We start from the raw sequence: 15,279 nt of genomic DNA on the forward strand, positions 1-15,279 counted from the left end.
TGATGTGAAAAATCTTCTCAAAATTTCCTCTATTTCAACTTAATGCCTACTTTTTTCCAGTCCCAGTCTCCATCAGCCTTCCCATGTGATATTCTTGCTGATCGCACTATCTTGGAAATGTAGTGTTTCCTCAAAGATGCCTTCCACCTTATCCACCCTTGCTGCTCTGTCAATACCAAAACTTTCATCCACATTTTCTTTTGACACATTGCATCTGAACTTTGAGAAGTGAGTGGTTGGTCATTTTCATACCTTTTCTTAATCCATTAAAATATGGAGCATCATTTTTGTGCAAGGTATGTTTTAGGTGATAAGATCATAAAGATAGACAGATGAATAGACAGACAAACTTAAGTGAGTTTCACAAAACAATTCCAAATATAGTGATGGTGCCAGAAAATGAGAGAACACCATCCTAGTAAAATGCAGAAAATGTCCAGAGATATAGAAAGAGACAGAGGAATAGCATTAAAAAAATAATAAGAAAAGGTTGTCACTGCTGGTATTTATGGTGCTAGAAGCACTAAGCAAGGTAGAACACTTGTGTCATCTCAGCCTTCTGTCATGTGTCTAGTCCTTCCTTTCTGTTAGGAATCTGTTCATCATATCATCCACAAAGCCTTTCTTGGCAGTGGATCTTTTGTATACCTTACTATATTCATAGCTGTATCACACCTAGAGTAATTTTTAATTTATTGTTTATTATGCTAAAATAATGTAAGAGACAAGAAGTGTAAGGACAGTGTCTTTTCTTTGAACATCTCCTGTGCAGGATAACAAATCTGGTACACCCTAAGCTCTCAAGAATTTATGTGTGCATGGTTGAATATTGTTAGACTATTAAAATATGAACAATGTGGAACCAACTTTACTGGTTAGTTTTACCAACATGACATAAAATAGTCACTCATAAGAGAGAACTTTGATGAATTTCTTTAAGCAAATTGGCACGTGGCCATATCTGTGGGGCATTTTCATGATTAATGTGGGAGGGTCCAGTCCACTATGGGTGGTGGTACCCTGAGCATGTGGTCCTGGGTTATTTAAGAAAGCAAGCTGAGCAAGTATAAGCAAGCCAGTAAACAGAGCTCCTTTGTGACCTCTATAGTACTTCATACTGTGAGTTCCTGCCCTGAGCTTCCTACTCCTCAGTGATGGAGTGTGTCCAGGGGTTTGCATATGAAATAAGTCCCATCCACCCAAAGTTGCCTTTGGTTACTGTTTTTTAACTACAACTAGAGAAAAAACTAGGAAATAGGTAAATGACAGGAGTGTTTGAGAGTTATAGAAGTGGATCTGTGTTGTGTGAAATGGTTTTGGGTATGAAGGGAGAAACTGTGGAAAACAGGAAGCAGTTTGGAGCGTCTTTTAATGTCTGGATATTTCAGCTGTTGTTTCCATTGAAGATGGAGAGCCATCAGGAAGTGAGAAGCATAAAAGAAATGAGACTAGGGATGTTTCTAGGAGGTTCATCTGAGATGAACCCCTTCTGTTAGCATATTTGTTTCTTATTGGGAATTTCCTTCAAGAATTAACTACCATAGAATTAGCCAAAAAATTAAGTAACATGAACTTAGTCTTATGCATTTAAGTAACTCAAACAAAATAGAACAATAGAAACAAATAGTCTATCCTGCCTATATTTGCTCAGCCCTAAGAAAGATGTTTTACCATTTTGTTTGTCATGTGACCAATCTTCACATTACTTCTGAAAACAGCAACCCCAAAATTTTGATGCAATGCACTGAAATTAATTCTAATCTGCTCCCAATGCCCAGTGAAATGTCTAAGCCAGGTTTCATACAAAGCAAGGAATTTCACATGCCCCCAAATTCTGAGGTTCTTTTATAAGAAAACATGTCTACATAGAATGTTTTGCCAAAGACAATATATCTTTAATGTCGCAAGATATAGTTTAGTATTTAGTAAGTCATTGATTACAAAGAATAAAATACCACTATAAATTAGACAACCATTTTCACAAGAAGATATTTTTATTTTAAGTATAATAGGCCTCTTGTATAATAATGTGCATGTACTTAATTGCCAACTGGTAACTTGAGTCTATTTTAGATAAAAATTATACTCTAAGAGTTGCACAAGAAAACAGTTCTTTTACATACAGGGGTGTAATTGACATTTTGCTATAGAACCCATTGTTAATCAGGAGTAGAAATGAAAAAAAAATCTTGTGTCAGATCAGACAGTTTTGCTGGTCACTTGGATCTCACAGCTCTACTCATCCAGAACAATCGACTCTGCGGTGTTGTTAAGCTCACTACTCACAGAAGCTGAGGTCAACTGGATGCTCTTGTCAAGAGTTGGGACTCTTCCACCAACAGTTTCATCCGTGTTCCTCTTTGGCCTCAGCAAAATAATGAAACACTTGGGAAGAAATACACAGCCCAACAAGCCATAGCTGGATGCCAAAATGGCAAATATTTCCACAGCCACTTTGAATTTGCCTTTGGTGCTCAAGTAAGCAGGGACAAAAGAGATCCAAACAATGAAAAAGACCAGCATCCCAAAAGTGATACATTTCCCTTCGTAATAGTTATCTGGCAGCTGGCGAGCCACAAAGGTTGTGAGAAAACACAGCAGAGCCAGAAGGACATTAAACCCAAATATAGAGTAAAGAAACTCTATAGAACCTTCATTGCATTCAAAGATGATCTTTACATTCTGAGGTTCAATGTTCTTGAACATCCTTGGAGGCTCCAACACCAAGTAAGCTGTGCATACACCAATCTCCCCTACAACACAGATTAACACAATGAGCTTACGAAAAATAGGATGCATGGATATAAGCCGGGTTTTAGATTTGGAAATCCTGTAGGCAAAAAACAGTGAAATAGTCTTTCCAAGAATGGAAGACAGACAAAGGCAAAAGCCCAATGCCAGAGTGACCTGGCGGGCCATGCAGGACCAGTTGCATGGTTTGCCTATGAACAGCATAGATGACAGCACTGTGATAACCAGAGACATCTGAATGAAGAAGCTCAGCTCCCGGTCATTGGCTTTCACCAATGGAGTGTGTCTGTGGATTACATACACAACGGTTACTGCCATGACCACAAGTGCCCCAAATATGGAAAGGATGACGAGGGTGAACCCCAGGGCCTCCTCATAAGAGAGAAATTCCACAAGCTTTGGTACACACTTGCTCTTCTCTGCATTGGACCAGTCATCTTCACTGCATGGATCACATTCCCTTTGGCCTAATGAGAAAAACAGAGAATTCACTTCAAAGGAACCAGTTGTCATTTTTAGCTATAAACAGTCAAGGGAAGTTAAAAACCTGAGCAATATTTAGTAGAAATCTGTTATAAAATAGATATAATATCTTATATTTAGTACTGGAAAGATGGCTTTGATGCCTACAGATTCTGTGATAGATTAGGAGTTGTTTTTAGTTTAACAGTAAATGTTTAATCTAATTGAATTACTACTAAAAAGAAGTGACCATTTCTACCTGGTTTCTCTGACACATATCCATCAGCACATGGGATGCAATCAAAGCAACATGTGGGTTTCCCCTGGCGAATCCCCTTCCGTGTCCCTGGAGGACATAATTTGGTACAGAATGAATCTGGAAGCTAGGAAAGACAAAGACGTTCCATTAAAACAAGCCCTTGAGACTTTACCATTGTGAAATGGAGAAAGTTCTAGTTTGTATTTACCTGGAGATGCGTATTATATTTATAAAGGCAGTGAGCCCAGGATACTAAGCATAGAAAGCAAATAACATATGGCAATATGGAGATTGCAGAAAGAACTTTTGCTAAAGAGCAATCTTGTGATTGACTCTATAAATGCTGAACTAACTGTAATGACAATTCTTTGTCATCATGGTGATCAAGACCTAACTATATGACTTGAAGTGCTGTGGATCAGATACTTTTGCTCAGTCTGTTCCTGGTTTGATGAGACCTAAGACCACAATAATCATCTTCAGCTTCTGAAAGATATTTCTTTTCATCGAAGACATATCCAAAAGTATTTTTATCATACTTAGACAACTATCCTAAGTGGCTAGCAAAAAGGAAGAAAAATAAGTAGTTTGTTACATGTAAACTATGAAGGTAAAATATAATGTAGAGAAGGCATAATTTGGGATGTTTTCTTGCTAGCCATATTTAGAAATTTTAGTAGAAACCTCCTTAAGTTTTTAACTCTAAACACATGTGTTCCTTGAAATCCAGAATGAGCTGAGCATTTACATATTAACCTGGATAGATAATTGTCTTCAGTACCTTTAAAAATATGTTTTGTGAGCCAGGTATAGTGACATCTCAAAAAAGAACAAAAATAAAACCAGAGAACTAAACAAAACAAAACAAAAAAGCAAAGAAATAATAAACCAAATGAAACAAAAACATAGAAAATTAAGCCTTCAAAATCATAAACCACTAAAGGCATAAAACACATTTTGCTGCTATTGATAAACTTTAAGTTTGTTTGAATTAATATAAACAAAATAATTATATAACTATAACTCTAATTTGCCCTGTCCCCAAACTCCACATCCTGACCATAAATCTTGGCAGAAGTTTCTCACCCTACCAGATGCATGATAGTATTGGGAAACTCAGAAACCAAGGTACCAAGAACCCAAAAGGCCACATCAGTATCCAGAATCCCAGAGGTCATCCAGTTCCCAGAACTCCAGAGGCAACAGGAATTTAAAACAGAAAACCCCAGAGGTTATATGGGCCACCAAAATCTCAGTGGAGACACAATCACTATTAGATATAAAGACACTCTGATCACCACATCCACAAGCTACTCAAGCCAAATGGTCAGAAAAGAAACAGAATGTAAAGGAAAAGCATCCATCCAACATATATAAGGTCAGAAATCAGCACCTGAACATATACTACCCTTATTATTGATGGAGAAAACATGATATTTCAAGAACAATCCAAACTCAAATAATATACTCCAACATAAGAAGGATAACCACATCCAAGTAAACCAGAATAAAAAATTCCATACTAGCAAAAACAAAAACAAAGTATACACACACACACACACACACACACACACAAAATACCAACAGCAAAATAACAGAAATTACCTATCACTAGTCATTAATATCTCTTACACCAATAGAGTCAATTCCCCAATAAAAAGACACAGGCTAACAAAGTGGACACAAAAACAGGATCCATCATTCTGCTGCACACAAAAAACACACTTCAGCAATAAAGATAACCATTACCTCAGAGTAAAGGCCTAAAAAGAAGTTTTCCAAGCAAACAAACATAAAAGCATGTTCCATCAATACCTAATTAAATAGACTTTCAACCTAAATTAATAAAAAAGAGAAGGGGAAGGGTACTTCATATTAATTAAAGGAAATACGATGATGGCTCAATTCTAAATATCTTGCCCAAACACAAGGACACCCATAATTGTGTGGAAACATTGCTAAAGCTTAAATCGCACATCCAACCCCATACATTAAAAGTGGGAGACTTCAACACCACACGTTTAGCAATTCACAAGTCATCCAGACAAAAACTAAACAGAAAAATAATGAAACTAACAGACATTATGAATCAAATGGACCTAACAGACATTTATAGAGTATAGAATACAAAAGAATATATATTATTCTCAGCAACTTGATCCAAACTTGATTATATAGTCAGTCACAAAGCAAACATCAACATATAGAAGAAAGTTAAAGTAACTGTTTGTGTCTTATCAGATCACCATGAAATAAAGCTGGGCTTCAACAACAGAAATGCCAGAAAGCCTAAACACTCATGGAAATTGAATAACTCTCTACTCAATGATCTCAGGGTCAGAAAAGAAATAGAGGAAGAAACTAAAGACTTTTAGAATTCAATGAGAAGGAAGGCTCAACATACCTAAATTAATGGGATACAATGTAAGTAGTGATAAGAGGAAAGTTCATAGCACTACATGGCTCCATAAAGAAATTAGAAAAGTCTCATACCAGCAATTTAAAAGTATACCTTAAAGTTCTAGAAAAGAAAGAAGCAAGCAAAGCAAAGAGATGTACAAGGCAGAAAATTATCAATATCAGGGCTGAAATCAGCCAGGTAGAAACAAAGAAATCAATACAAAGAATCAACAAAACGAAGAGCTGTTTTTTTAAGAAAATCGACAAGATTGACAAACCCTTTACCAAACTTGCCAAAAACTAGACAAAGAGACAGTGTCCAAATAAACAAAATCAGAAATTAAAAAAGAAGACATAACAACAGACAATGAGGAAATTCAAAGAATCATTAGGTCTTACTCCAAAAGCCTGTATTCTACAAAATTGGAAAATCTTAATGAAGTTAAAGGTTTTCTAGACAGATACTATTTGTCAATGTAAAATCAAGATCAGGTAAACAACGTAAACAGCCATATAACCCTTAAAGAAATAGAAGCAGACATGAAAAGTCTCCCAACAACAGCAACAAAATAACCCTGGGGCCAGAATTCTAGTGTGGAATTCTATCAGAATTTCAAATAAAAGTTAATGCCAATACTCTTCAAATTATTCCACAAAATAGAGAATGAAGGCACAATGCCAAACACATTCTATGAAGCCACGGTTACCTTGATACTTAAACCACACAGAAACTTGATAAAGAAAATGAGCTTCAAACCAATTTCTCATATGAACAATGATGAAAAATTACTCAATAAAATACTTGGGAACCAAATCCAGCAACCCATCAAAAACATCATCCACCGTGATGAAGTAGGCTTCATTCTAGGGAAGTCAATATAGTCCATTATATGAAAACCATTCTGAACATTGACACCCCAAATACAAGGGCATTCACACAGGAGGAGTAAATGGCAGAAAATAATCAAACTCTGGACTGATATCAATAAAATAGAAACAAAGACAACAATACAAAAAATCAATGAAACAAAGAGTTAGTTCAATGAGTAAATCAACAAGAAAGACAAACCTTTACCTAAACTCACTATAAGGCAGAGAGAATATACAAATTACAAAAAAAAAATGAAAAGTGGGGCAAGAAGTGCAGAAAATCCTGATACCACAGGGAAGACCACCATTTCTGCTTACATTCCTCACCCAAGAGGAACCTGCCTGGAGCCCTCTGGACACAGGAACCTAGGAGCAGTCAAGGAAAGGATTCTTCTAATCTCTGCCTGTGCCCAGAGCTAAAAGCCAGTGGCCAGGAGTACTGACAGGGCTGAGAGCAGAGGTAAGACCACCACTTCTGCTCCCAGGGACACACCTGGGACCTTCAGGACACAGGAACCCAGTAGCAGTCTGGGACAGGAGCCTTCTGGGTTCTGCATGTGCCCAGAGCTAACCTGGTTCCACAACTCTCTGTACCCAGATCCCCTGGAGAGAGCATAGGACTCTCAGAAGTGTGAACAATTCTGAGAACACAGGGGAGACCACCACTTCTGCTCACATTCCTGGACCAAGAGGAACCTGCCTGGAGCCATCTGGACACAGGAACCAATGAGGACTCTGGGACAGGATCCTTCTAGTCTCTGCCAGACCCAGAACTGAAAGCCAGTTACCAGAGTGCTAACACACCTGACAGCAGAGGTAAGGCCACCTATTCTGTTCAAAGAGACCCATCTGGGACCTTCAGGACAGAGACACCCAGGAGCAGTCTGGAACGGGATCCTTGTGGTTTCTGCATGTGCCCAGAGCTGACTCAGCCCACAACTCTCTGTACCCAGATACCTGGGAAGAGAGCAGGACTCAAACTAGCAAACAATACTGAGAGCACAGGTGAGACCACCATTTCTGCCCACATTCCTGGCCCAAGAGGAATATGCCTGGAGGCCTCTAGACACAGGAACTCATGAGCAGTCTGGGAAAGGATCCTTCCACTTTCCTCCTGGACCTGAGCTAACCCTGGGACGCAGCTCTCTGTACCCAGATCCCACTGGGAGAAAGCTGGTCACCACTAGTACTGACAAACAGGCATAGAGGAAGACCCATTGACAGAGACAGCATGATAAACTAACACCAGAGACAACCTGATGGCAAGAGGCCAGGGCAGGAACATCAGCAACAGAAAGCAAGACTACTTGACATCATCAGAACCCAGTTCTCCAACCGAAGCAAGTACTAAATATTCCAACACACTGGGAAAAAAAAGATATGGATTTAAAGTCACATCTCCTGATAATGATAGAGGAATTTAAGAAGGACAGAAATAATTCCCTTAAAGAAATACAGGACAACACAGGAAAACAAATAGAAGCCCTTAAAAAGGAAACACAAAAATCCCTTAAAGAATTACAGGAAAACACAAGCAAACAGGAATTGAACAAAACCATCCAGGATTTGAAAATGGAAATAGAAACAATAAAGAAATCACAAAGGGAAACAACCCTGGAGATAGAAAACCTAGGAAAGAGATCAGGAGTCATAAATGCAAGCATCACCAATAGAAAACAAGCGATAGAAGAAAGAATCTCAAGGACAGAAGATAACATACAAAACATTGACAAAATAGTCAAGGAAAATGTGAAATGCAAAAAACAACTCCAAAGCCAAAACATCCAGGAAATCCAGGACACAATGAGAAGATCAAACATAAGGATAATAGGTATAGAAGTCAGCAAAGATTCCCAATTTACAGGGCTAGTAAATATCTTCAACAATGTCACAGAAGAAAACTTCCCTAACTTAAAGAAAGAAATGCCCATCAACATACAAAAAGTCTATAGAACTCCAAATAGATTGGACCAGAAAAGAAATTCCTCCCATCACATAATAGGCAATACACCAAATACACTAAAAAGAAAGAATATTAAAAGCGGTAAGGGGAAAAGTTCAAGTAACATATAAAGGCAGACCTATCAGAATTACAACAGACTTCTTACCAGAGACTATGAAAGTCAGAAGATCCTGGGCAGATGTCATACAGACCCTATGAGAACTCAAATGCCTGCGCAAGCTACTATATCCAGCAAAACTCTCAATTAACATAGATTGAGAAACCAAGATATTCCATGACAAAACCGAATTTACACAATATCTTTCCACAAATCCAGCACTACAAAGGATAATAGATGGAAAACTCCAACATAAGGAGGAATACTACACCCTAGAAAAAGCAAGAAAGTAATCTTCTTATGACAAAGCCAAAAGAAGAGAGCCACATAAACATAATTACACCTGTAACAACAACAAAAGAACAGGAAATAATAATCACTATTCCTTAATAGTTCTTAACATCAATGGACTCAATTCCCCCAATGAAAAGGCAGAGGACCTAGCCTTTTCCTAATTATAGCAATCATACCTCAATGACAAAAACAGACACTATCTCAAAGTAAAAAACTAGAAAACAATTTTCCAAGCAAATAGTTCCAAAAATGAAGCTGGAGTAACCATGCTAATATCAAATAAAATCAACTTTCAACCAAAAGTTATCAAAAAGATAAAGAAGAACACTTCATATTCATCAAAGGAAAAATCCACCAAGATGAACTCTCAGTCCTAAATATCTATGCTCCAAATGCAAGGGCAACTACATCCATTTAAAAAAAAAACCTTACTAAAGCTCAAAGCACACATTGTACCTCACATAGTAATAGTGGGAGACTTTAACACCCAATTATCATCACTGGACAAATCATAGAAACAAAAACTTAACATAGACACATAGAAACTTACAGAAGATATGAACTAAATGGATCTAACATATTTATAGAACATTTCACCCTAAAACAAAAAATATATATACCTTCTTCTCAGCACCTCATGGTACCTTCTCCAAAACTGATCATAAAATTGGTCACAGAACAGGCCTCAACAGTTACAAAAAGATTAAAATAATCTCATGCATCCTACCAGATCACCACAGAATAAGGCTGGTCTTCAATAACAACAAAAACAAAAGAAAGCCCACATACAAATGAAAGCTGAACAACACTCTACTCAATGATAACATGGTCAAAAAAGAAATAAAGAAAGAAACTGAAGACTTTAGAATTTAATGAAAATGAAGGCACAACATAGCCAAACTTATGGGAAACAATGAAAGCAATGTTAGGAGGAAAACTCATAGCTCTGAGTGCCTCCAAATAGAAACAGGAGAGAGCATACACTATCAGCTTGATGGCACACCTAAAAGCTCTAGAACAAAGAAGAGCAAATGCACCCAAGAGAAGTAGAAATCAGGAAATACTTAAACTCAGGACTGAAATCAAGCAAGTAGAAACAAAAAGAACTATATAATCAGCTAAACCAGGAGCTGTTTCTTTGAGAAAATCAACAACGTATATTAACCCTTAGTCAAACTAACCAGAGGGCATAGAGACAATATCCAAATTTACAAAATCAGAAAGGAAAATGGAGACATAACAAAAGAATCTGAGGAAATTCAAAAAATCATACGATCTAATACAAAAGCCCATATTCAACAAAACGGGAAAATCTGGATGAAATGTACAATTTTCTAGACAGATACCATGTACCAAAGTTAAATCAGGATCAGATAAACCATCAAAACAGTCACATAACTCCTAAAGAAATAAAAGCAGGCTCTGCTCCCAGACCCTGTGAGAGAGAGACCCAACCGCCTGGTCAGGTGGGCACTCCTGAGGCTGCAGAGCAGAAGAGACCACCAACACTGCTCACCCCTGCCCACATCCCTGGCCCAAGAGGAAACTGTATAAGGCCTCTGGGCTCCCGTGGGGGAGGGCCCAGGAGTGGCAGGACCCCTGCCTGAGACACCACCTGAACCTGAAGGAAACAGACCGGATAAACAGTTCTCTGCACCCAAATCCGGTGGGAGGTAGAGCTAAACCTTCAGAGAGGCAGACAAGCCTGGGAAACCAGAAGAGACTGCTCTCTGTACATACATCTCGGACGCCAGAGGAAAACGCCAAAGGCAATCTGGAACCCTGGTGCACTGAAGCTCCCGGAAGGGGCGGCACAGGTATTCCTGGTTGCTGCCGCCACAGAGAGCCCCTGGGCAGCACCCCACGAGCGAACTTGAGCCTCGGGACCACAGGTAAGACCAACTTTTCTGCTGCAAGAAAGCTGCCTGGTGAACTCAAGACACAGGCCCACAGGAACAGCTGAAGACCTGTAGAGAGGAAAAACTACACGCCCGAAAGCAGAACACTCTGTCCCCATAACTGACTGAAAGAGAGGAAAACAGGTCTACAGCACTCCTGACACACAGGCTTATAGGACAGTCTAGCCACTGTCAGAAATAGCAGAACAAAGTAACACTAGAGATAATCTGATGGCGAGAGGCAAGCGCAGGAACCCAAGCAACAGAAACCAAGACTACTTGGCATCATCGGAGCCCAATTCTCCCACCAAAACAAACATGGAATATCCAAACACACCAGAAAAGCAAGATCTAGTTTCAAAATCATATTTGATCATGATGCTGGAGGACTTCAAGAAAGACGTGAAGAACTCCCTTAGGGAAACACAGGAAAACATTAATAAACAAGTAAAAGCCTACAGAGAGGAATGGCAAAAATCCCTGAAAGAATTCCAGGAAAACACAATCAAACAGTTGAAGGAATTAAAAATGGAAATAGAAGCAATCAAGAAAGAACACATGGAAACAACCCTGGATATAGAAAACCAAAAGAAGAGACAAGGAGCTGTAGATACGAGCTTCACCAACAGAATACAAGAGATGGAAGAGAGAATCTCAGGAGCAGAAGATTCCATAGAAATCATTGACTCAACTGTCAAAGATAATGTAAAGCGGAAAAAGCTACTGGTCCAAAACATACAGGAAATCCAGGACTCAATGAGAAGATCAAACCTAAGGATAATAGGTATAGAAGAGAGTGAAGACTCCCAGTCAAAGGACCAGTAAATATCTTCAACAAAATCATAGAAGAAAACTTCCCTAATCTAAAAAAAAGAGATACCCATAGGCATATAAGAAGCCTACAGAACTCCAAATAGATTGGACCAGAAATGAAACACCTCCTGTCACATAATAGTCAAAACACCAAACGCACAAAATAAAGAAAGAATATTAAAAGCAGTAAGGGAAAAAGGTCAAGTAACATATAAAGGCAGACCTATCAGAATCACACCAGACTTCTCGCCAGAAATTATGAAGGCCAGAAGATCCTGGACTGATGTCATACAGACCCTAAGAGAACACAAATGCCAGCCCAGGTTACTGTATCCTGCAAAACTCTCAATTAACATTGATGGAGAAACCAAGATATTCCATGACAAAACCAAATTTACACAATATCTTTCTACAAATCCAGCACTACAAAGGATAATAAATGGTAAAGCCCAACATAAGGAGGCAAGCTATAACCTAGAAGAAGCAAGAAACTAATCATCTTGGCAACAAAACAAAGAGAATGAAAGCACACAAACATAACCTCACATCCAAATATGAATATAACGGGAAGCAATAATCACTATTCCTTAATATCTCTCAACATCAACGGCCTCAACTCCCCAATAAAAAGACATAGATTAACAAACTGGATACGCAACGAGGACCCTGCATTCTGCTGCCTACAGGAAACACACCTCAGAGACAAAGACAGACATTACCTCAGAGTGAAAAGCTGGAAAACAATTTTCCAAGCAAATGGTCAGAAGAAGCAAGCTGGAGTAGCCATTCTAATATCAAATAAAATCAATTTTCAATTAAAAGTCATCAAAAAAGATAAGGAAGGACACTTCATATTCATCAAAGGAAAAATCCACCAAGATGAACTCTCAATCCTAAATATCTATGCCCCAAATACAAGGGCACCTACATATGTAAAAGAAACCTTACTAAAGCTCAAAACACACATTGCACCTCACACAATAATAGTGGGAGATTTCAACACCCCACTCTCATCAATGGACAGATCATGGAAACAGAAATTGAACAGAGATGTAGACAGACTAAGAGAAGTCATGAGCCAAATGGACTTAACGGATATTTATAGAACATTCTATCCTAAAGCAAAAGGATATACCTTCTTCTCAGCTCCTCATGGTACTCTCTCCAAAATCGACCATATAATTGGTCAAAAAACGGGCCTCAACAGGTACAGAAAGATAGAAATAATCCCATGCGTGCTATCGGACCACCACGGCCTAAAACTGGTCTTCAATAACAATCAAGGAAGAATGCCCACATATATTTGGAAATTGAACAATGCTCTACTCAATGATAACCTGGTCAAGGAAGAAATAAAGAAAGAAATTAAAAACTTTTTAGAATTTAATGAAAATGAAGGTACAACATACCCAAACTTATGGGACACAATGAAAGCTGTGCTAAGAGGAAAACTCATAGCACTGAGTGCCTGCAGAAAGAAACAGGAAAGAGCATATGTCAGCAGCTTGACAGCACACCTAAAAGCTCTAGAACAAAAAGAAGCACATACACCCAGGAGGAGTAGAAGGCAGGAAATAATCAAACTCAGAGCTGAAATCAACCAAGTAGAAACAAAAAGGACCATAGAAAGAATCAACAGAACCAAAAGTTGGTTCTTTGAGAAAATCAACAAGATAGATAAACCCTTAGCCAGACTAACGAGAGGCCACAAAGAGTGCGTCCAAATTAACAAAATCAGAAATGAAAAGGGAGACATAACTACAGATTCAGAGGAAATTCAAAAAATCATCAGATCTTACTATAAAAACCTATATTCAACAAAACTTGAAAATCTTCAGGAAATGGACAATTTCCTAGACAGATACCAGGTACCGAAGTTAAATCAGGAACAGAAGAGGTCAAAATATCACTATTTGCAGATGACATGATAGTATATTTAAGTGTTCCCAAAAGTTCCACCAGAGAACTACTAAAGCTGATAAACAACTTCAGCAAAGTGGCTGGGTATAAAATTAACTCAAATAAATCAGTTGCCTTCCTCTATACAAAAGAGAAACAAGCCGAGAAAGAAATTAGGGAAACAACACCCTTCATAATAGACCCAAATAATATAAAGTACCTCAGTGTGACTTTAACCAAGCAAGTAAAAGATCTGTACAATAAGAACTTCAAGACACTGAGGAAAGAAATTGAAGAAGACCTCAGAAGATGGAAAGATCTCCCATGCTCATGGATTGGCAGGATTAATATAGTAAAAATGGCCATTTTACCAAAAGCGATCTACAGATTCAATGCAATCCCCATCAAAATACCAATCCAATTCTTCAAAGAGTTAGACAGAACAATTTGCAAATTTATCTGGAATAACAAAAAACCCAGGATAGCTAAAGCTATCCTCAACAATAAAAGGACTTCAGGGGGAATCACTATCCCTGATCTCAAGCAGTATTACAGAGCAATAGTGATAAAAACTGCATGGTATTGGTACAGAGACAGACAGATAGACCAATGGAATAGAATTGAAGACCCAGAAATGAACCCACACACCTATGGTCACTTGATTTTTGACAAAGGAGCCAAAACCATCCAATGGAAAAAAGATAGCATTTTCAGCAAATGGTGCTGGTTCAACTGGAGGGCAACATGTAGAAGAATGCAGATCGATCCATCCTTATCACCCTGTACAAAGCTTAAGTCCAAGTGGATCAAGGACCTCCACATCAAACCAGACACACTCAAACTAATAGAAGAAAAACTAGGGAAGCATCTGGAACACATGGGCACTGGAAAAAATTTCCTGAACAAAACACCAATGGCTTATGCTCTAAGATCAAGAATCGACAAATGGGATCTCATAAAACTGCAAAGCTTCTGTAAGGCAAAGGACACTGTGGTTAGGACAAAACAGCAACCAACAGATTGGGAAAAGATCTTTACCAATCCTACAACAGATAGAGGCCTTATATCCAAAATATACAAAGAACTCAAGAAGTTAGACCGCAGGGAAACAAATAACCCTATTAAAAAATGGGGTTCAGAGCTAAACAAAGAATTCACAGTTGAGGAATGCCAAATGGCTGAGAAACACCTAAACAAATGTTCAACATCTTTAGTCATAAGGGAAATGCAAATCAAAACAACCCTGAGATTTCACCTCACACCAGTGCGATTGGCTAAGATCAAAAACTCAGGTGACAGCAGATGCTGGCGAGGATGTGGAGAAAGAGGAACACTCCTCCATTGTTGGTGGGATTGCAGACTGGTAAAACCATTTTGGAAATCAGTCTGGAGAATCCTCAGAAAATTGGACATTGAACTGCCTGAGGATCCAGCTATACCTCTCTTGGGCATATACCCAAAAGATGCTTCAACATATAAAAGAGACACGTGCTCCACTATGTTCATCGCAGCCTTATTTATAATAGCCAGAAAATGGAAAGAACCCAGATGCCCTTCAACAGACGAATGGATA

General features: G+C 38.4%; 1 protein-coding gene across 3 annotated transcripts in view; it reads right to left on the reverse strand.

Annotated features, from left to right (window-relative positions):
• Positions 1 to 1,883: 1,883 nt before the first annotated feature.
• Vom2r47 (vomeronasal 2 receptor, 47) overlaps positions 1,884 to 15,279 on the reverse strand; it is a 35,781-nt gene continuing 22,385 nt past the window's right edge. For 2 of the 3 annotated variants that reach the window (XM_087628589.1, XM_087628578.1), the window contains exons 5-6: positions 3,473 to 3,596; positions 1,884 to 3,218 (exon numbers count right to left, since the gene is read on the reverse strand). In XM_087628589.1, the coding sequence (XP_087484715.1) occupies positions 2,236 to 3,218; positions 3,473 to 3,596 (1,107 nt within the window). In that variant the 3' untranslated portion in view covers positions 1,884 to 2,235. The remainder of the gene's footprint in view (positions 3,219 to 3,472; positions 3,597 to 15,279) is intronic. The other variant, NM_001099506.1, reaches the window with a different exon arrangement.

This window comes from Rattus norvegicus, chromosome 2 (assembly GCF_021556685.1).
Source record: "Rattus norvegicus strain SHRSP/BbbUtx chromosome 2, alternate assembly SHRSP_T2T, whole genome shotgun sequence".
Taxonomy (NCBI): domain Eukaryota; kingdom Metazoa; phylum Chordata; class Mammalia; order Rodentia; family Muridae; genus Rattus; species Rattus norvegicus.